The sequence below is a fragment of the Salarias fasciatus genome, chromosome 17 (genome assembly GCF_902148845.1).
Source record: "Salarias fasciatus chromosome 17, fSalaFa1.1, whole genome shotgun sequence".
NCBI lineage: Eukaryota > Metazoa > Chordata > Actinopteri > Blenniiformes > Blenniidae > Salarias > Salarias fasciatus.
The window spans coordinates 4,321,965-4,344,599 of NC_043761.1; the positions used below are offsets into that span (position 1 = coordinate 4,321,965).

Sequence of the window (22,635 nt, forward strand, 5' to 3'; positions counted from 1 at the left end):
TTGAGAGGACTGCAGCGGTTTGTACAGGTTTGCACGATTTAATTCAACATTCTGAGTTTTTTTTTTCGGCCCTGATTTCTGATATGTGTATGCATGTGGTGGCAGCTCTCAAAAGTGGAAATAGTCCTTCTGACTTTATTGCAGCTGCTCAGATGTTTAAATAGTCAAAAGAAATGGTCAAAATCTCCAGTTTAAGATTTATTTGAAATTTTTCATTTGTCAACATTTAATTCACTTTCTAAATAGTTTTCATCTTGCAACATGTGTTCCCTATGTTTGAAAGGGAGTTTTTCATTTTCAACATGTTCAGTGTTTTATTAGTTATGTTGCTGAATGATCTGATTCATCAAAGTGGTGCAATCTTACTGAGTTTTTAAAAGAAGTGATTTGTGTTTTAGAGAATAATGGAGACTCTTGAAGATCGTCTCAAACAGATGGTTAAGACCTTCAGGAGGGAGTGCCACCGGGTTTTACCGTCAGAGAGGACCACCGTTCATGGAGCCGACGGCATGCTGATGGTGCTGCAGCTGGCCATGGCAGAGGTCAACAAGCAGGTGAAACCATTTACTTGAACTTAATTTAATCCTAAAACAGCAACAAACTAATTGGAAGAAGTCTACCTGCAGAAATTATTTCATATATAATAAATATAAAGCAAATTTTTGAAACCGTTAATCAAGAGAGTCGCTGAAATGCAAAACCACAGGGCTACCTGTGAGAAGTGTGGATCCATCATCTGTAATGATGAGGAGTTGCAGCAACATACTGATAGCATGTGGAGGTCAGCACTGGACTGAAAAGGAACTGAGCTGCAGACAGGAGGAGAAGACATCGGTTTCAGGAAACAGTCAGGATTAAAGGAGGACGCTAACAGCAGAGAAGGCCGAGATGGAGACAGAAGATCTGTTGAAGTGAAGAGAGAGACGCCAAAAAACAACGAAAATCCAGTGAGCAGAATTAAAACGAGAAGTGCACGACATCAGGAGAACATTGTGGAGTGTCGCAATAACATGATTCACCACAAATACAAAATTATTAATGTTACTGTGCTGTTGCAACTGAAGTCACAAAAGTGTAAACTGCACATGCATGCTTGTGGGTGGGACATCTCCAGCAGTATATGACTCCATTCAATTGGCAGTGGAAACACGATCCATCACAGCTCAGCCAGTCTTCATCAGTGTTGTGCACGTTGACACTGAGATGACATTGAGTCAGCGATGGAATCAAAACAGTGCGTTTGTTCTGCGAGCTGCAGCGTTCGTGTTGCTGCCGCAGATCATCCTCATGTGCAAAAGCCAGACTTCCCATCGTCGCCACCGTGGCAGCTTCGGTTCAATTGAACCATCAGGCCGACTGTCATCACGTCTAGAACTGATGACATTACCACAGATTTCCGGCTGAGACCGCTCACGGCTCAGTTTTGGACGGCGGTGGAGGTTTCTTCCTGCTCTCCCACTGATTGGTTCCAGGCCTTTGGTAATCATAGACTGTTTTCTTCTTCTTCTCCTTCCTGTGACAGCTCGGCCGAGAGTTCAAAGTGGCTCTGAGCGACGTGCTGATGGCCTGGAAACACTTATTGTTAGAGAAACTTCACCTGCCGCCCCCCGGCTTCGCACGCCCCGAGAGCTATGATCTCATGCGGGAGGCGTACGAAGCGTTCCTGAAGCGCTCCAACACCGTGGACCTGCTGGACGTGGCGTCCATGTACGGGCAGCTGAGGGTGGCCGACCTGGACCCCGAGGAGCCGGTGAGCCAGGTGAGACGAACCCCCCCCCCCCCCCCCCCCCCGCGGCTGGGCTCCAGGTAACACCGGTCCATTCCTCTATCAGATCCAGCTCTTTGACTTCCTGTTGGGGAACACCGCCGTCCCAGCGCCGCCGTGCACCCCGTCCAGAAAACCCTGCAGCTCTCAGGTGAGGCCTCATCCGCCGTTCCTCTGCAACTTTCTCCATCAACTCCCACAAGAAAGCCCCATTTTCCACTTTGCCCTTTGCCTCCGTATAAAGTTGTTTTAGTAACATGAAGTGCTTTTCTCCTGCAGGCAATAATAATCCGTGTTTTCACTTTCCCGGTCTTAATTTCTGTCTGGAATCCATCCTGCTCTTATTGACAGGAACTCTATATCATATCACTCAGATTTAAGAGTGCAATGTGAATTCAATTACCAAGCAGATGTTTAAAACACGGCACAGCGCCGGGCTTCTGTAAAGCAGCCTGCGTCTCTCGCTCTCTCCTGCTCTCTTTGTGCGCTGTCACATGCAGATTTATGTGTTTATAGTGAATTCCTGCCACCGCATTACGGCGTTACGGCGATGAAGTCACCGTCCGTGGGGTTTGGCGGTGGCTGCCAGCTGCTGTTTTTAGCGGTTTTCGCTCAGACAGTCGAGCTACTGTCCGCTCCGCGTAGCTGATGCACTCGACCTGCGCACGTCCCAGGACCCAAGTCTCGCTTCGGTGAGACACGTGGGACGTTTACCGAAACAGGATTTAGAGGCTGAGGCGGGAAATTTGATGCCAAACTCGTTCCTGGTAGAAAAAAACCCAAAACATTAATTTCGTCGAAATGCAAAGCTACGAAATCCACCTTCAAACGAAGTTCATGGAATTTCAGCTTTTCAGAAAAAGGTTTTGACTTTTTTTCTTTTCCACGAAGTACAGTGGATTCGGCTCAGCCGACTGAATGCAAGGTTCGATCCTGAGGATCCTTGAGCAAGACGCTGAACCCCAATGAGCTTTGAAGAGATAGAGCGCCTTGCATGGCAGCTGCCAGCTTCGGACAGTTAAATTCTACTTACAATCAAATCCATTCAAAACTTAAATAGATGAAAATTAATGGATTTGATGTTTGACAGGGGTAAAAATCCTGCAATTCTAATTCATTTTTGTGCAAAGTTTAGTAATGATCCAAATACAGACAAACTGATCTCAGTTTAGTATTTCAAATGTCAGTAAATTCAAGCTGTTTTGGTCAAATGTCTTTAGATGGATTTCAAATCATCTCGTGTGGTTAAAGTTCACGTAGTACACGAAAAAGTTCCATCAGTCTTTTTAAAATACGTCTAAAAATGCACATAAAATGTGCAGCAAGGAAGAAAGAAATGCAACAAGTCATCAGCTTCACTTTGGCTCCTTCAATTTTTAACAGTATTATAAAGAACAAGGCCAATACAAAAAGGAAAAAATCTATTCGGCAACATTTCTGTTCAAAAAGTTTTTACCGTAAATTCAAAAATTTAATTCAATTGGGCCCAGAATCTGTCTCTGGAACCCACAAAGTAAAATTTGGTTTATTTCACAATCAAATGTATGGTACATATAGAGAGAAGTTGTTGACTTAAAAAAAAAAAAAAAGAAGAAGAAAAAGCGAAGTCTATTTCCACTTTGTCACGGTTTATGTCTGTACTTCTACTTCAGTCAAGAATGTGAGCACTTTTGCTAATTCTGGCAGTAAACGTACGCGTCAAAACGCTGACGTATTGATTCATGGCCTTGTTTTCAGAGTGGTAATTGAAAGCATATTTAATCCGTTTATTTTCAGGTGAAAACGGCCGTGCGGAGGGTTTTCTGCTCCTATTTGAGTTTGCTCGTAAACTCCAAGAACGACATGGCCTTGGCGCTGACGCTGGACGTCCCCGATCGCTCTCTTGGCCGGCAGGCATTCGCTGACATCAGGCACGCCGCCCGGGACGACAGCACGGCTCTGTTCCTGGTGAGAAAACCTCCTCGTGCGCTTCACTCTTCGCGTCGACGGAAACCCGAAGCCGTGACTCAGGAGTTGGCGTCGCCTCTGACGCTCTCTTGCAGGCCGTGACATCCTTCGTGCGAGCCGTCCAGCTCGGGGGGCGGGGCTACGCTCCGGCCGAGTCCGACCCGCTCAGGAAGTACCTGAAAGGCCTGTCGGAGTTCGTCCAGTTTCTAGACAGCCTGGAGGAAATACTGGGGGAGATCCCCGACCCGAGGTACGTCGACAAGCGCTCACTGACAAACCCTGCTGAGAGTCAATGACATGTTCAGTTCTGTGTCGGAGCAGAAATTACAACTTTTAGAGACTCTGGTTCTCAACAAAAATCAAGTAGATTAAATTATTACAAATAAATTATGTAAATGTGTATATGCATAAACATAATTATTAAAAAATGTCATATTTAACATATAATCAATAAAATCAGTGGTCATCAAGGCCATCAAACTCATTTAGCTTACCTGAAATATTTGCTTAAAACATGAAATCCATGACCGATTCAGTTGTCGGTACCCTTTGGCGGTCCAGATAGGCCTCTCACACTGTTGGAGGGAATGCAGATATATTTAGATGAAAAAAGAAAAGAAAGCTTCTTTTTTTTATTAATCCTCCCATCTGTCTACAATCAACCTGAACTACACATGCGAGCAGCAGTGGATGTCCGATCCTTGGTCCAAATGTGATTATGAATCATTTTTCCGGTTTGTACAACACTAATCGACTGGAAACCCTCCAGGTTTGTGTTCACCTTAAACACGTAAATAAGAAGCACTAAAAATGCTACGGTTTGAATTTCAGGGCACGAGTTGTTGCTGTGTTCACACAGACATCAGTTTGATGTAAAGTTTCCTTTAAACTGTTTTCATTCTTAGCAAAGGTCCACTAAGAATCCGCTGCATGAAAGAATGTTCTCCCTGTATGCAGATGATGGTGGAGTGAGCGTTTTGTATGACCAAAAGCAAGAAAGTCATCCTGAAATGCTGCAGATGCACAGAATTGAGATCCCAGTCACCGCTGATGTAAACAAGAGAAAGAGCACTGGTATTTAGAACAGAGACATTGTGTGTTTGCTTTAAATCTAGTCCTGTTCAGTTACACTGAGCAGCTCCACTGCAGCGTCTTGTTGTTTTATTGGTGTTTATGGAGAAGTCCTACCGAGCTGATGAACGGGGAACACACAGATTCCAGGAAAAGCCGAGTGTCTGGCAGCAGCCACGGTCAAATCCGGGGAATCTCATGATTTATGATGGAGTGGAAATTTATTTTTCTGCGCTGCTGGAGTTCAGGTTCAATCCTGCTTCCTGTCTTCCTGCTGAGCAAACTCAAGCGGTGAGTTCAGGTCGACGCGGCGGGCTGAAGGAGCTGCAGCTCTGTGTGGATGTCAGCATGGGACATCTGAAGAAACAACTGCCGTCCTCAAACCCACCTGTTGTCCTCAAACCCACCTGTCTTCCTCAAATTAAACCCGTTGTCCTCCGGCCTACCTGTCTCCTCAAACCTACCTGTCATCTTCTCACCCGCCTTTCGTCCTTCCGCCTACCTGTCGTCCTCAAACTCACCTGTTGTCCTCTGGCCTAAAAGTCTTTGTCAAACCCACCTGTTGTCCTCCATCCTACGCTTGTCCTCTGGCCTACCTGTCATCCTTCGGCCTACCCGTTGTCCTCAAACCCACCTGCCGTCCCTCAGCCCACCTGTCATCCTTAAACCCACCTGCCGTATCTGCAGCTCGGTGTTATTCCAGTAATGACTCCCATCTCGGCTTTCTCATGATAACATTTGGATTGCTAAAGCATGTTGGCCGCTGCAACATCAAAGCCTCGCTGGGGAAGTTTTTTTAGCAGCGCTCACTTTCATCAAACCCCCAGATCACTCCCCCGAAGCCGTTTGAATGATGACGCATTTGGCAGCACTACAGAAGTGGTTATCAGAAATGATTTAGCCGCTCAGTCATGTGAGGCCTTTGTAGCGGTCCCAGTGGCGACGTTAGCCATAACAACACACTGTGGTGTTTGTGCAGTAGTGCGCTGCTGTTCTGAGGGTTCTCAGTTCGTGCGGGCCGATGAGAGAGCTCCCGTCTGATGAGACGGCGGCAGACCGGGCCAACACGCGTCTTTCAACAGGCAGTGCTTTTCCGCTCTCAGCAGAGGACTGTATTTCCTCATGCAAACACCTTCTGCGGCCAGTTCAGGGCCCCTTGTTCGGCTTACAGCTGTTTTCCCAAATGATTCTGTTACTGAGCCGCGATCGCTCACATCAGAGCCGGGTCATGGTCAGACCGCCGCCGCTGCTGCCTCCACCTTGCTGCACGCAGATGAAGAGGACCGCTAAACTGACTTTCACTGGAGAGCCCAGCTGTAGATATGGACCAAGGCGCTGTTTGCTCGAGGACGTTTTAAGCCCATAATGTAAAGCAGTCATCAGTCCAAACAGGAAGTTGCAATTCTGCAATCAATTTAAATTCAACCAATCTCCGTGAATTCTGTAGAATTTCCACTTTTTTACCATTTTAGAGTTTCTTTGCAACGTAAAGTGCTATGTAGGCCAATTTAATACAATGTCAACATCAAATACCGTTTTCAAACTGGAAAAAATGTCTTAACCCTATTTCTTTGATTAATCGTGATGAGAGAAATAGTCTCCTGACAATTAATCGTAATTAATGCGATTTGCTGACAGCCCTGATATATAAATATATCTTTGTTTTTATTCTGCATTTGTCACTGTTCACACAGTAGTTACCTTGAAGCACTTTAGAGTGCCTTGCTGCTGACGTCCTAATAGCGCTGCCTTGCTATTTTTTGACTGCTACAAACCAATGTAAGCGAAACGCAGCTATGATTCTTGGACAAGCAGCGCAGACAAATACAGGCGAAAATCCCCCCGAACTGTAAAGTGGTGAAACTCTGGAGTTTCTCAGCTGACGGGCCGTCGGTGAGCGCCGTGACGGTGCCCAGAGTGACTTTAACATGGATTTGGAACATATTTTTCAGCTTCGGGACTGTTAACGTTGGCAGAGCAGCAATGCACCGACTGGATGTTAATAGTAAAACAATTACTGCGAGCCCTGAAAGTCAGTGTCCCATTAATTGAAAGTGAAGCTGGAGTGGTCCTGCAGCAGACATTCAGACTAAGGCCTCTGCCTTTCTGGGTTTTTCACTTTGAGGGGAAAGTTGTTCATGTTGGCAAACATTGGCTGTCCAGATGAGACGCCGCATGTCTTCTGCAGAAAGAAGAAGTCTCAATGAAACACAAATGCAGCTTTGTCTCCAGCGTGTTGTGTCTGATTGTCAGTGTCTGCGGAGCCCGGCTGGTTGCCGCCATCAGGGCGGTGCTGGTGAAGGGACGCGGCGGCGCCGACCAAGTGTACGCCGCGGCCGGAGAGACGGCGGCGGAGCTGACGGAGAGGATCTGCCAGCTCCACCAGATCCAGAAGCAGGCGGCTAACGGGAGCGCGACGGGGATCAGTCCTGCCAGGGTAACGCATGATCTCTGGAGTTTGTTCGGTCTCGCCCAAACTTCAAACCGTCGATCAGAATTACCGCGCCGACAGAGCCCCGACTGTAGTCGTGTTTTCTCACCCGCAGCCAAAAGCTTACGCGGTCAATCACGCCACCGCGTTCGGAGGCCGGGACACCGTGAAGGTGCTGATTGCGCTGCTGGATGAAGAAGCCGTCAGGCCTCCGTGGCCCAACAAGGCGGACCTGCTGTGTGAGGACCAGCCCGTTCTGGGCGGAGCGGAGGCCTCCTGTGTCCTCACGCTCTTCAGGTGAGTTCAGATCCAACGGAAGACACACCACGGCCACTCTGATTCCAACTGATTGGGGGCGGGGGGGTTTGGGGGGACTGGGGACTGTCTGCTATTGATCAGCTGGAAATGTTTGAACTGACTCCTCATTTCACAGAACGGCTTTGCTTTGATTAGGATCTTCATTATCACCTTCATCTGCTCATCTGAAGCACTGGTTTCCAGTCCGATCCATCCTCAGTTGAACCTGAACCCTTTGTTAATCCCGCAGATTTTAATAGAACTGGGGTCAAAGCCTTTTTCTTAAGAATGACAGCAGAAACAGTGTCCTCCGTGGTGTTTTGATGATGTTATGTCCGACGAGGCAGGTAAATATGCGGGCCTGGACTTCCTCATGCGCGTTCAGGAGAAGCAGAGCTTTGAAGCGCAGCCCCTCGACCAATCAGGATAGAGCCTCAGGGGCTCTTCTGATTGGTCAAACATACCGGGAGCGGTCGAGAATCATTTTCAGCTCAGAACAGAGACAGAAGGAAATGCTGCGCCCTCGCGGTACTGCAATTATACTACACTCCTAAAGGATTATCAGTGGATACTCTAACATTTAATCCAAAGAAAACACTTTTTTTTAAAATAAATGATTAAAGGGGGATTCTGGTAGTCACATTTTCTTGCATAGTTGTCTTTGAAATGAAGAAAGCTAAATAATTCATGGCTTAACGATCCTCGCTGGACTCACCACCATGCCGGCTGCTCCTCGCCATGTCCCAGCGGCAGCCCAGTAGCGGTGCGTCTCGGTGTTATCGGGAAGCCCCTCTCTCGGAGATCCTCGGCGGCTTGATCTGCCTTTTCGTAGGCGACGGTCCCCGACTCTAGGAACACAGGCATTTTAGTCATCGGGGTATAGAATCAGATTCCGATGCTCTCACCCAGTTCTGTCTTCATGAAATCCTCCACGAAGCGGGCCATTGAGGTTCCCTCTGCTCCCTCCTTGATGCCATAAATCCAAATATTATTTCAGCGTGAATGTCCCTCGAGCTCAGTGATCTTTGATTTCAGTTCCAGCTGGGTTTTCTGCATCAATGGCAACAATATTATTGCAGTTAATGTTACAAGGGCGAAAGGGTCTCCTATTGATTAAAATCCCAGAGCTGTAGATTTTATTCCGCAGTCCTCGTTTACACGTCTGTCTATATGGCGTTGTGGGAAAACATAACTTTTTTTGGTTCATGTTTACAGTGAATGGTTCTCTGCACGCGGTTTCATGATAAAAACAAATTGCGGCACCTGCTAGTGGCCCAACATGCTCACTACATCACATCACCTTCAGCGTTTCTGCTGTTGCCAGCAGTCAGTGAGCACATCTGAGGCAAAAGTTGGCTTTTGCTCGACTTTGGGTTTTAAACTACTGTAACTTCCCTTCCGCTAATATCGGTTTCAACAGAGAAAGACTGGATTTCACTGAAGGAACTCGCCCATGCTCTTAAAGCGGGTTTGAGTTAATCTCACAGATTATCGTAACTGACACTGCCAAACTCCAGACTGAATGCCGTTAATGGTCTCATGCTTGCTTTGGCTGAACAGCCGTGAAGCAAGGTGCAGCTGAGGCTGAGGGGAGGTTTTTCTGGTGTTGCCCTCACCAAAGTTAGGAGAATTAATTTAATGAGGACAACACTGGCTTTTAGTGGCGATAATCCATCAAATTGAGTGAGAAATATTCTCACAGGCAGATCCCCAGAACTGAAAAAAAATCATGTACGGAATTCCACCTTCTTCGGAAAACTTTACTTCTTTCTCCTGGAATAATTAAGACTGAACGCCGAGCTCCAGGAGCTTTATGATGGTGGTTTCTCACCAATTTAATCGCCACGGCGGTGGTTCCCAGCCTGGACTCCGTCTCGGTGCTCTTTGAGGACAAGCCCGTCCTGACTGGAGCAGAGAAAACCTGCGACCTCAGTTGATCCCACAGATCGGAGAGATCGGTGTGTTTGAATCGATCGAGACGCCACATCAGGTTTTTCTGAGCAACCACAGCTAGCCGTCTTTCTGTAGCCTCTTCCCGTGGCTTAATACCAATGAAAGAAGGTCCAGCTGAGGCTGATGGGAGTTTTTACATGTTTTTGGGCAGCTAACCCAACTGCTACCTCGCTTGACATGTTTATGGAGTTGGTACAGGCGATAAAAGTTGACTTCAAGTCATGAGTCGGTGATTTTAAGTTAAAAGTCCGTTTTTCAGTTGTTACCCTGGTTAAATAATTTATACATCAAATATTTAGGAGTGGCAGGATCTGGAACCACCAGATGTCGCTGCATGACAACAGCCCCACCTCCTCACAGGAGCAGTTTTCCTTTGACAAATTGTCCTCAAAGTCAGAATTCACATTTGTCCGGCTGATGAGACGTCCAAGAATCTCCTCATGCACTCAGTCTTCGACTTATCATGTTAGACGTTCCAAAAAGCATCTCATCTCAAGTGACCTCTGCTTCTCGTGGTGGTGCTCTCCCCTCAGATCCCCCGAAGTGTCTACTGGAAGTTCTCCAGAGCCGCTGAGGAACCGGGTCCAAAGCCGAGCGGCCCTGCTCAGACCCAAGGTAACACGGGCCCCTCCCAAAACCATCGCCGACTCGGAATCGAATCAGATGTGCAAACACTGAGAATAATGTCTTTACATCCTGTAATTTCTCGCCGGTATTCTGCTATTTATTTGCTTAGCTGAAGCTCACGTGTTCACCGACTTCCACCGGCCGCCGTTTGCACAGCTGCGTTCGGAGCTGCCGTTTGAGTCCAGGGCACACACACAGGGTGGCTTGTGGGGGATTCAAACCATTAACCCAGTTCTTGCTGCTAGCTTTTCCCACTGTCCTGGCCCATGTGCTGACACAGTGTAAAAAACGGAATGGGCTGTTTGGCGTGAGAATCTCCATCACACAGTTCATCAGCGTGCGACTTGAATTTCATATTTCTTTAGTTTTATGTCTGTAAATGTAATTAATTCTCTGTAATAATGGTTAAATGAAACAGGAAGTTGTTTTTTTTTTTTGTATTGGAGCCTTATTTGTAAGGAACATGGATTTATGGGATGAGCAGCAGAGCTCAGTATTGTGCGTCACACCTAGAAAAAAACTGACAAACCTTCTCCGATGACGAAATGATTCTTCGCTCAAAATTGACAAATTTGAAAAAAAATTACTTATAGAAACAAAATATGGTAGCTAAGTCAACTAACTTGTCTAAACAAGCTAAAATAATAAAGATAAATTCAATAAAGAGATATATTTAATAAATGGATAACATGGGCAAGTCAGCAGAAATGACCAAAATCGCATTTAAAAAAAATGAAATTTTATTTTACAGGCTAAAAAAATAAAAGGCAAAACCAGGTAAATGGTGAAATCTACATTTTCTAAACTATCTAAAAAAATAATGAAATAAATTCAATGGATCTTTTTAAAGGGCTTCAGGGGTCAGTTAGTTAAAATGATTAAGTCAGCAAAATTTACTGAAATCTCAAAATATACATAACAACCTACAAAATATGTGAAATGTTTTCCTAATTTCGTGGTTAAAGAATTTGACGTATCAAACCGAGTCGTCGTTTAAAAGCGGCGGGGTCACCGTCGGCTCGGCAGCCGTGACGGGATCTTGCGATCAGCTGTGCGAGCTGCTCTCCTGAAGCGTCGTGCGCCGAGAGCGCCGTGGTGGGCGGGCCGCTGATGGCGCCAGCAGATGTGGTTCCGAGCGCGTCGTAACGGTCCCCGGGCAGCTCGCCGCCTCCTGAACCCGGAAGCTGCTTTGAAGTCGGCGCGGGGGGGGGGGGGGAGGGGGGCTTTGCGCTGTCTGCTGAACCAGTTGACGGCGGACTCATCGGTGGCTTCATCGCAGCTGATGTCAGCTGGCACGCGGGGAAGCCAACAGGTTCAGTTTCACATCTTTGGGACGCGTCCAAATAAAGAACATCTGTTCTCTGTCCATCTCCTCCGTCCTCGTTCTGGACTTCTGTTGTTTTGGGGTCTTTTTGAAGAGCTAAAGGGGATTCACAGACCCTTCAGCTCTGCTCCGTTCTTCTTCCTTTCCATTTCTTTTTCCCCCCCGCCCCTCCTCCCTCCCTCCTCCCTGCATTCCTCCTCGCCGGCCTAAAGGCTGAAATCCATGGATTTTGATAATCCTAAACTGGCGTAGATGAAAAGCTGAGGATCTGCGCGCCCCGGGGTCGGGATTTCAGCCTTCAGTATCGCTCGGTTCAAACCGACTCGACTTTTTAATGAGGACTTGAGCGTCTCGCAGTTAAAACCGGAAAATCTCAAAGTAGCATCGAGTTTAGCCCCCGTTAGCCCCCTAATGAATGACAACAGATCCCCAAACATTTAGATTGGAGAGGTTTTTCTCTTTTATATCAGTGTTGCCCTTAGGTTTTCAGTTTTTCTGGAGCGCTCCATACATGCCGAAAGAGGTTTTTTTGTGAATTATTTGCTATTTTCGTATTTCTAAAATGACACAAGAAACCAAATTCATCACAGTTCAATCGGCTGCCGTCAGAGACTTTCCGTGTGTTCCAGACCAAGGAACGAGTCATCCGATCCCAGTTCGCCTGCACGTACGTGGACCAGGATCCGCCTCTCAGCAGGGTGCTGGACTTCCCCAGTACCAGCCAGGCCCCCACCTGTGTGCATCCGGCGCGCCGACCCAGCACCCCCGACGTGGACGAAGCAATGTCAGGTACGTTCAGTCCCTGGAGGTGTAGTTCCCGAGCATGTGGAGAACAGCTAACAGGCCTGGAGGGGGCCTCCACGGCCTGGTCCTGTAGGAGGCCTCCTCCACGGCCCAGCCCTGAACTCCTGTCAGACCCGCCCTGGGACCACCGCTTACCATCAGCCATTAAACGGATCCCCGTTCTATAAAACCTGCTCGGCCCCACATGTGCCGTAAAAAGCTCTCGCTCACACAGACTTTTTGCCCATTCCCCCCCACCCCTCCCTCCTGCGTTCTGTTCGGCGGGCTCGGCTCCAGCAGGTTTACACGACTCCAGTTTCGGCTCGGCAGAACAAACACTCGAACGGCGGCGGACGTCAGAAACCCCGTCACCGCTTTCCGACTCGTCACGCCGGCTTCTGCTTTGTTTCCGACTCTTTACAGCCGAGCCTTCCTCCGGGAGTCCCGACGAGGAGGTGCAGCGAGGGGCCGCCCTCCAGCAGAGGAGTGGAAATGACCCGGGCAGAGGCGCCGGCCAGGGCAACAAGAAGACCCAGGGCAGCAAGAGGAAGCAGCTGGACTCCGAGAGCGAGCCTCGGCCGAAGAAGCAGGTCCTCAAGGTGCCTGGAAAGACTGTCGGCAAGAAGAAGCTGATAGCTGGACAAGGAAAACTCACCAGCTTCTTCAGGGTCTGAAGACTTACCCCATCTAACCCTCAGAATTCGCCTGATGTCCAGTAATTTCCCAACATAAATTGTGGTAAAGACCTAGCGTGATAGTGGAGAGGACCAAAGAGACAAGTACTGCACAAAATTTCTTCTTCTTAATTTAGAAAATAGTTTTAGGTATAGACTTTTGGCTTTTTGCCTTCCTTTACTGCCAGCTAACAACCAAGTCATGATTTTAAGTCATAGCTGTTAGGCCAGTAGTAGAGGCAAGAGAATTTCAGAACTTTGGTGAAGTGTCTTAATTTTCTATGTCTTTGACAATACAAACATTTTTAAGCCAATACTGAAGTATTTCATGAAATATTTCTTCAAATTAGCTTTATATTTAGGTTTTTTTTTTTTCACTTTTAAGAAGAATTTGAATATTAATTGAGGTAAACTGGTTAGTGAAAATCCAATAAATTTTTATCTAAGGCCAAGTCTATTGGAAGTCAAATTGGCTAACCAGCTATGAACATTAACACTGAAATTTAGTTTAGGCTACATGTTAGTTCCTGTTCAATAATCAACATAAATTCTAAAGTTTTGTTTTGAAATATTCTATGTTTGCCAAATAGGAAGAGCGAGCTAACTTCATCCTAAAAACAATGAGTGGACTACAGCGTGGGTGCCAGCTCGCTGCTAACATTAGCTTCAGAGTTAGCTCACCTTTGACAAGAGACATTTATCATAAAGTGAACTTTAAAATAACTACATTTTTTATAAGCAAGGAAATATACTATTTGTGTATGAAGATCGTTTGCTGGGGGCACAAAAGGAAAATTGCTGAATGAAGGAATAAGTCTGTATGTTTGTTGTTCATGATTCCAGTTGGTTTTTGAATTTAGGATTTATTGGCAATGTTTAAAATCTTGAATCACTTTTCCATTTCTCTCTTATATGACCCATCAGGTTATGATTTATCTGGCTTTTTAGATTTCTTTCCCTTTGGAAATTTAAAAAACCATCAGTTGATTTATTTTTGTTTCTAACATTCAATCAACTTTTTTCTTTTTTTTGTTTGCCACTTTCACTTTTAGTGGTATTTTTAACCGGCAGCACAGATCACGAGGAAATCCGTTTTTCTTTATGGCACTTTATTTTGGATCTTCTTCCCGACAAATGAATGTCAACACTGTAAGCATGATGCAGCTTTTTATGTTTATTAAACTCACTTTTTTTTACAGGGTTGTCTCGTGGCTTTTACAAGTTAGACTGTTAAACACTGGGGGTTGAATCTTTACCGACGGGCAGCCTCCCTCACGCCTCCCAGCAGGGTCGATACACTCTTCCGATCATACATCGCAGCACTGAAAGAGGTGGGAAAAAAAGGAGTTTACTGCTGGAAAGAAGGTAAAGCTGACAAAGAAGATGGAACGATTGAAATTCTCGAAGCAATTTTAAGCCAAGAAACTATTAAAATGGCTAGAAGTGGCTTTATTCACTAAAACAGACAAATGTTATATTGTCAAAAAACTAAATTATGACTAAAGCAGGTAAAATGGCTTGAATTAAAAATGTACTGATTTTATTTAGTTGAAAAGCCTGTCGATCTCCAGATACGTACTGTCCAGGTCTGTGTCTCTCTGATCGATCTTCAGACTGTACTCGGGGGCCGTGTGGCTCAAGCTTTGGTCCAGGCGCTGAGGGAGGGTCCGGCTGAAGCCGGGGTTGGGTCCTCGGAGGCTGTGGCCCTTCAGCCTCGTGTCCTGAAACAAAACGCGAAGCATCTTTCAGGGCAGAAACAGTTCCTCAGTCCAGTGGTTCTCAAAGTGAGGAGCGAGGCCCACTGTGGGCCGCCTTCGTGGGGATAGTAGACAGGCTGCAACACTTTTTCTCACATTTTTGCATTTTGATTAAAAAAAAAAAGTTTTAAAAGATAGTGGAAGTAGTATATTAAAATGATTTCAAACAGATAAATATTTATTTTTATATTTCCTTTTATATTTTTCTCATTTATAAATCTAATATACTAATTATTAGATTGAATATTACAAACACTAAGAGTAATAACATAATGTGCATAAAATAAAAACAATTAAAATTAACTAGTGTTATAATTAACAAAAATAAAATAATACGTTTGTTAAAAAATGTACACAATCACCTGTTAAAGTTCCAATACATATGAAAATTGAAAAAGATTCATATTCTATTTAAAGATCAGGCATGTATATTCACACATGCAAGTGAGCATCACCTGTAGAATAAAAAGGTTGACTGATGTAACTTCTGTGAAATAAAAACATCAATAAATAGAAAGATATTGATCTGTCGCCATGAGAACTGATCGGAAAGTGACATATTGTGGTCTTATGGGGCCGTGCCCGCCCCCCCCAGTCCGGGTTGTGAACCCTGGCTGGTGGAGGTGCAGCAGCAGCTTTAACAGATTATCTGTGCGCTCGCAGCGCAGGTGCTGGATCTGCCTTCGGCAGCTGCTCCAAACCGCAGGAACCCCAAATGGAAGGAACGTTTCCTCCGTTCTTTAACTCTCTAACAGTGGCCCTTTTTCTTCCACCACGCCGGTTCACCCAGGACTCTTTGTTGTGTGCGCCGCGGCCGCCTGTTCCTCATTAGCGCAGAGATAACCGCCGTGTTCACGGCACACAGGAGGACGCCGTCTCCAGATAAACGTTTGAGGGAGCTCCGTTATATCATCATTCTTCCCACTGTGATTCCAATAAATCTTTATGGGCTTGTGATCATTTGACCTTTTCAGCTAATAGGATTTCCCGGTTTTCCAGCGCTGCTGTAAAATAATTTAATAGACGTGTATGAAATATTGACTTAACAGTAGACGGGAGAACGGTGGCCAATCGAAAGGGTCAAGTGTTCCTTCACAGAGAGGAGATGAAGCGCTCTGCTGAACTGCGATTAGCTCGAGTTGTTTGAAGAAAGAAATCGTGACTGAGGTGTCACCGGGAGGGATCACCTCTGAAATATCTGCCAGTATTTCATCTTTAGTCAGAAACAAGAATCTGGGAAAACAAGTAAAAAAAACTTGGCGTTTTATCTGATCTCATGAAAAAGAAGCCAAACCATTTAGTCGATGTGTCGTTATTAAGGAACTTACCGAGACCATGACGATCTTTGGGTTCCCGTCGTCGCCCCTGACGAGGCTCCGTCGGTACGGCGGCGGCGGCGGGACCAGCGGGGGCTCGATGACGGGCTCGTCCCTCGGGATCAGCCCGTCTTCCTCGGAGAGGCCGTCGTCCATCTGAGCGGCGACGGCCGAGTGGCTGCTCAGACCGAAGAGGAGCGGCAGGGCGAAGAGGACGACGTAGACGGAGATCATGACGGTGGTCGGTCACCTCACGCCCGTCGTCCCGGCCTCTTTATATACGCAGCGCGGCGAGTCCTGCTTACAACGCTCACGTCTCAGCGGTACAAAGACTCAAACCTCCTGCAGAGATGTTTCTATCGTGAAGGTCAGCCGAAGTTTAAAGGTGACAGAAAAAGTGAACCAGTTCCAGTGAAAAGGAAAGAAAAGATCATTGAATTGAGAGAAGGTGGCGAGATGTATTTCCTGGATTCCTGAAGGTTCTTCAGAGGGCAGTGGGGTCATGAAGACCTCTTCATCTTAAATGGACTTGGTCAGTGAGGCTGAGAGCAGATTAGACGGACGCCCGCAGAGGTCATTTTCTCTGAATTCACAATGAACCAGATAAAGACGGACACGCTGAATGGAAGACGTCCGCTGAATAAGACCCATTCATACCCGAACAGATTCACAGGAGGGATTAAGAAACCAAAAGGGTTTATCAACAGCGTCACATTTCCCGATAGGCTACTTGAATACTTCATTATTGTTGGTTAAATAATTCATTAATCTTTTTAACTCCATTAGAATGAATTGAAGAAAAAAAAGATCCAACATCAGTCAGTGATGCAGGGACTGAATGAGTAATGGTGTCTGCTTGGTGCCTTTCGTGGATTTCAGAGTGCTTTAAGTGGTTTTAATTGATGCACACATCACTTGACTCTTTATTCTGTTACGACACATACCCATCCATCCATTCATTGTCTGTCCGTCGCACATTACCATAAAAAACTGAAAAACATAATACTTTAATAAATACCCGAACTCCTCAACATTTAGGTCTCTTTTACACGACACCATGAAAACGCATCATTTCAGTTTCAGAAAAGTTTCACGTTTACATGGCAACATTTTGAAAGCAATGTTTGTTTCCATGGAAACAGAAGAAACGCAGAAAACTATTCAGCCAACATGTCGGTCCACTAGTTGGTCATGCTGTTTGCTTTTTGAAATAAAACTGCGAACACATGCTGCAGAGAACAAGACACTAAACATTAACAATGGAGAACACAGACGTTCCTACGGACAGAGAACCAAGTTGGTAATTATGGTGAGTGTCAACTTTAAACCCATCAAGTCCAGGAGAATCTGGACTGGGAGTCATGACACTGTGGAGGAGAATGTTCTTATTGTCCATCTCCTGAGCCTGAGTAGAACAGCTGTTTATTCCAGCAGCAGCATCTCTGCCCAGACGTTGCCCGTCGGTGTTGAATGTGTGTGTTTGTCCGGTGAAGGACCGCACACCAGTCCAGGTGGACCCTGCAGGCTGAAGCACTGCAGAAGGATGGATGATTGACACTCACACTGAGGTCGAAACGCTCCAGATCCTCACCTTATTAGCATCACAGGAGCCGGGGAGCAGGCGACGGAGAGCCGGAGCATGAATAAAAAGTTATTGAACTCAGCTGAAGTGATTTTACTTGGAGCGGTCAGCCTTTATTCTGGAAGTATTATTGTTGGAGGGCGATGGCTTCTACCGAAGAACCCAAGTCGTCCGCAGGGGCACGGCCGTTCCAGCAGGAGCGCGGCTCGAACTGGCGAGCCCGGCGCGCTGTTGTTGTAACCTTTCTCCCGCTCGGTGATAAAGCCCCCGCCCTCCCCCCTCCCGGGCCGGCGGATGGCCTCTGAGTCACGGCGAGTCCACCTGATCCTCGGCCTCCTCCGGCTGACGGGATTCAACAGGCCCTCCGCCGCGGTGGAGCGATTTATCTGGTAACTGTGAATTTCTAAGAAATCATTACCATAATTTTCTAACAAAGAACATTAGCCACCGAGCCAAATAATCTTATGAGGAACAGATGTGTTTTGGTGGGTATCCATGAACATTATTTACCAAATCTTTATGTTTCCACAACAGAGCTTGTCGAGCCTTCAGGCGATGCCAGTACACTTTGTTCCTCCGACTGGACGGCCTGCTGCTGACTTGCACTTTTTGATGGGTCTGCGAGGGTTCACAGCGGCGTGGAGATTCGATTGGGCCCGTCAACCCGCCGTGTTTTTTTCATCAGCTGCTTGCATCACCTGTCAGTCGTTTTTACAGCCCTCCACGGTCCGACGCGTCGTTTCCTCCTCCTGTATTAACGCGCTGCCTTTCATCACCGACGCTCGTCTTCCAATGAAAAACAAAAGAAAAACGAAGAGGGGGAGAGAGAGAAAGACGAACGCCATCGCTTTGATTCCAAGGAAATGTGATGGTCTGTGCAGGAGGCTTCGGCAGAGGCCGGCGTGCTGCGTTCAGGGACGCGGAGGGTGTCGGGTGAAGTGGGGGGGGGGGGTCGCGCTCTGGGCAGGGTTTTTTTTTTTGCTGCCCAGAGAGCAGACCATGGTTTCCTGGAACAATGCAGCTGATGAGAGTCTCTCCAAGGAAAATAAGGCTCTGACATCATGGGTTCTTAAAGCACACAGCTGAGCCAACACACTCTCCCGCTACAATCAAGCCTCAGTGAATTTCCACTGTCGACTGAAATCGAGAAAGAGGGAGAATCTCCAAATCCAAGGGCTTAGACGCCGTCTTCACACCCACCCCTTCTTACACGGGCTTTAATCTAGCTGCTAATACTGTGCACTTGTTGGACCGTTTCACATCTGGCTTCCTCTCTCACAGTGCTACTTGTAAATTTGTCACGGTGAACTCAACGCTGGATGTGAACGAACGTTCTGGGATTGGAAACAACAAAAACGCTGAGCCGACAACAACCAGCACGGAGCGAAATCCTGGAAACGAAACCAACGGTTGGAGAGCGACGAGGCCTCACAACCAGGCAGAAAAAGTAGTGAAATTGGTGAGTGTAGTAAAAAAAAAAAAAACGACCACAAGGTCATTGAAAAGACAATTGTGTGTTTAAGATGAGGAGTTGAAGAGTGTGGGGGGATTGTGTTTCAGCGCTCGCTCCAGAACGGGTGTCCTCAGATGCACTGCATCCCGCGGATCAATGTGAAGGCGTTGAGCTGCTTCCAGAACCATCCGGGTTCCCGAGGTCATCCAAACATCCTTCTGTGTTGTGCACAGCGTAATCCAAAATTAGCGCGCGTAAGAGACTGAACAGAGCGTCCCGAAGACGTCCCGATGTTTGTGCTGCGGAATAATTACAACTGGATGAAATGCTGCGTCCGTGCTCTCGCTCAAAGTGCTTGTTATGGCTTGGTGATGAGCCACAGAGCAAACCTCTTTGCACACGATCGCGCTTGATTTATTTGAACTGTAAATCTTGCAAGCTTGCACGCTGCGATTGGCCTATTAGGGCGAGATCAGTGATTCTGTGTTGGTTCACAGAGACGGGATGAAATAACATCCAGGATGGACGGGGTGACCGGGACCTCCACACTTTCATGCTTTTCATCGCTGGGCTCTGCTGAGCCAGAGAGACTCCTTTTTTTTTTTTTATTGCTGCCCCATATACATCTGTTTAAAAAGTGCTGACAGTGATGGGGTCCGAAGTCGGTGCTGTCACTGCAGCATCGCCGCAAAGAGCTGAGCACGCAGCTCAGGGAGCAAAACCCTGCGTCCGACGACAAGGCTGTCCGACGACAAGGCTGTCCGACGACAAGGCTGTCCAACTGGGCCGACGAGCTCGAAACGCTGCTAACTCCAAACGCTCCCGCTGTCTCAGGATAAGAAAAGACAGCCCCACTCTGGAAATGGTCACAAAGTGATGTTCTGTTATGGAAACGGATACGAGCGCTTGAAATGGTCCAGACTTCACCACCTTCCAATGATTTGGAGTGTTTGACAGAAGAAGAAGAAGAAGAAGAAGAAGAAGAAGATGATGATTCAGGGACTTTCTTCTGATTGGGATGAACATAAAGAAACAGTTTGTTTTACATCCTGTCAACGTGTTTCACATAAAAAAAGAAGCATTTTGAAAATGATGTCCATTTACACAGAAACAGCAGGAATGCTGAAAATGATGTATTTTTCATGATGGGCCACTAGTGGGAGCTGCTGTTTTTGTCATGAAACCACACACACACACACACACACACACACACACACACACACACACACACACACGCCAGGTTTACACTTGCACGACTTTGTGCCACGATGCTGTCGTGGCAAGGCGCGCCAATCTGGAGTCACGAACCGGCAGGCTCCCGCACTGTTCACGAGTAGTTCACGCACAGTTCACGAATGCGCCCGTCAGTGTCGTGAACTGGCACGACGCATTCGTAATGTGCTCGTGATGTGCGTGATGTTGTTGTGAACTGCTCGTGAAGTGCGTGAACGAGCCGTGAACTGCTCGTGCCATGGGAAGGCACGGCCTGCTGCGGCGCGCACAAATTCGCAAACAGGTCATGAACTACTCGTGAACTCGTCGTGAACTATTCGTTGCAGTGCATGCCATGCCACGACTGGCACGCATCCTCCCGCATTGTCCCGACGAGTTCACGAGGCGTTCACGGACAGTTGGCGCACAGTTCACGGCCCGGTCGTGATATTTTGTCGTGGCCGAAATTTTGAACATTTCAAAATTCTGGTGCCGACATGGCACGCAGTCCCGACGGGTTTACGCACATTTCACGCCACTTTACGGGTGGTTTGCGACTCGATTCGTGGCAACGCGTGCCACAGAATCGTGCAAGTGTAAACCTGGCTACACACACACACACACACACACACACACACACACACACACACACACACACACACACACACACACACACACACACACACACACACACACACACACACACACACACACACACACACACACACACACACACACACACACACACACTCTCTCTCTCTCTCTCTGCAGGGAACCATACACTCTCAACATTAACTATAGGAGAACACAGACACTCATATGTACAGAACACCAGGTTGGATTGTTACTACGGTGGTTATCAACTCTAAAGCTACCAAGTCCAGGAGAATCTGGACTGGAACCAGGACCATGACCAGGAGAATCTGGGCTGGGAGTCATGACACTCTGGAGCAAAACATTGCCCTTCTTGTCCGTCTACTTTTTACAACGGCTGTGGTGCTCATGACCAGTAGCAGCGTTTCTACCATGCGCAAGGAAACGGAGCCCGAGTGTTTCCAGAAAGCTGCGTTTTTGCCCGTTCGCACAGAGACGGAAACGTTTCACCTTGACTTCATTTTCAAAAACTTTCGTGTGGTCTGAGAATCGTGTCAACCAACTCCCAAAATGCCTTTTCACCTGAAAACTTCATGTTAACGGACCCTGGAAGTCTTCCTCAGATAGGGCTCTAATCTCGACACTGTCCACTCTTTCTTAAAGTCTTTCTCTTCTGACTTACTGTTTTAAAAACAAATATCCTTAAGAATTTTCCACCTTTGCAACATTGTCACAACTTTAATAAAACTAAACTACAAAAGTGACAGAATTCTGTCAGAAATATCAGCCTATGTGTCAGTAACCTTACCGGGTCAGGCCCCAGGACAGCAGGTAGCAACAGAACAAGAATTAAAAAGGGATTATCACACATTCTCAAAGGCTTCATGAAAACCCACCACTAGCATAAGAGAGCTCTTTCTCTGCTGCACCTTGTTACGTCTGCTAATCTTCCAAAAACAATGAAACCTCAAGTGGGGTGTTCAAGAATTGCATTTATTTAACCATTAAAACTCCTTCCTGGTCCAGTTTTGGCCCGCGGATCACAGGTTTGAAACAGCACAGACCCTCTGAGGATTTGCACTTCAGCCCAAAAACGCCTTTAAGAGCAACCAACTCGTTGGTGGTTGTCATCAGCTGTTTGTGTGTGTGTGTGAGTCCACAGGGTTCCTCATAAAGGAGGTGTGTGTGCAGAGGTTAGCCGAGCGACGCTGTGGAAGCGGCAGAGTAAAGCTTTCACAGGAAAAGAAAGCTCCAGTCACTTCTGTGATGTTGACAAGTGGTTTATTCAGCAGGAATGGTGAACAGTTTGTCAGTATTATTCTTTTTTTATCCTCGTAATACAGAAGGCAATTGAGCACCATAAACAACAGCGCTGTAATCAAACAGTTTCTTGGACAGTGAGTTTCAGAACATTTTCTTATGAAACACTTCAAAGAGTGACTCACACACTCCCAACTTTCTGAGATTTTGAGATTCTTTCAAACGGCTGACAAACGGAGGATCCTGGGTTTGCAGCCGTCTGCATCACTGAAGGACCGCGGCGTGGTTTGTGTCGACGGGCGGATTCCAGGTACCAAGAGTCAGATTGTAGCTGCAGAGCAGCCGAGACAGGGATGGCGGCGGACAGCGTTCGATGAACTGAGGCTTCATTCTCATCACAAAGTCTTTGGTTTGTACAACTGAAGGTCTGCTCGTCGTTCCTTCATCCGTCCTCTCTCCTCCGGTCCAGTTGCCAGGCTGACCGACACACGAACTCGTGGAGAACAGACAGAATTTCCATTTTAAAACATTTGGATGTTGTGGAGCAGTGGTTTCCAAAGTATGGAAGCATCAACAGAGTCCTTCACTT

General features: G+C 46.8%; 2 protein-coding genes across 2 annotated transcripts; one reads left to right on the forward strand and one right to left on the reverse strand.

Moving 5' to 3' along the window:
* Positions 1–4: 4 nt before the first annotated feature.
* Positions 5–12,958, forward strand: parpbp (PARP1 binding protein). Its single transcript, XM_030113857.1, has 11 exons — positions 5–27; positions 399–554; positions 1,523–1,759; positions 1,833–1,916; positions 3,542–3,712; positions 3,808–3,962; positions 7,037–7,220; positions 7,330–7,511; positions 9,998–10,079; positions 12,045–12,204; positions 12,622–12,958. The coding sequence occupies exons 2-11, from the start codon at positions 405–407 to the stop codon at positions 12,870–12,872; spliced, it is 1,656 nt and encodes a 551-aa protein (XP_029969717.1). The 5' UTR covers positions 5–27; positions 399–404; the 3' UTR covers positions 12,873–12,958.
* A 1,186-nt stretch (positions 12,959–14,144) lies between these two features.
* On the reverse strand, positions 14,145–16,179 carry pmch (pro-melanin-concentrating hormone). Its single transcript, XM_030114031.1, has 3 exons — positions 15,958–16,179; positions 14,452–14,593; positions 14,145–14,194 (listed from the first exon to the last, which is right to left on the reverse strand). The coding sequence occupies exons 1-3, from the start codon at positions 16,177–16,179 to the stop codon at positions 14,145–14,147; spliced, it is 414 nt and encodes a 137-aa protein (XP_029969891.1).
* Between the last annotated feature and the right edge of the window lie 6,456 nt (positions 16,180–22,635).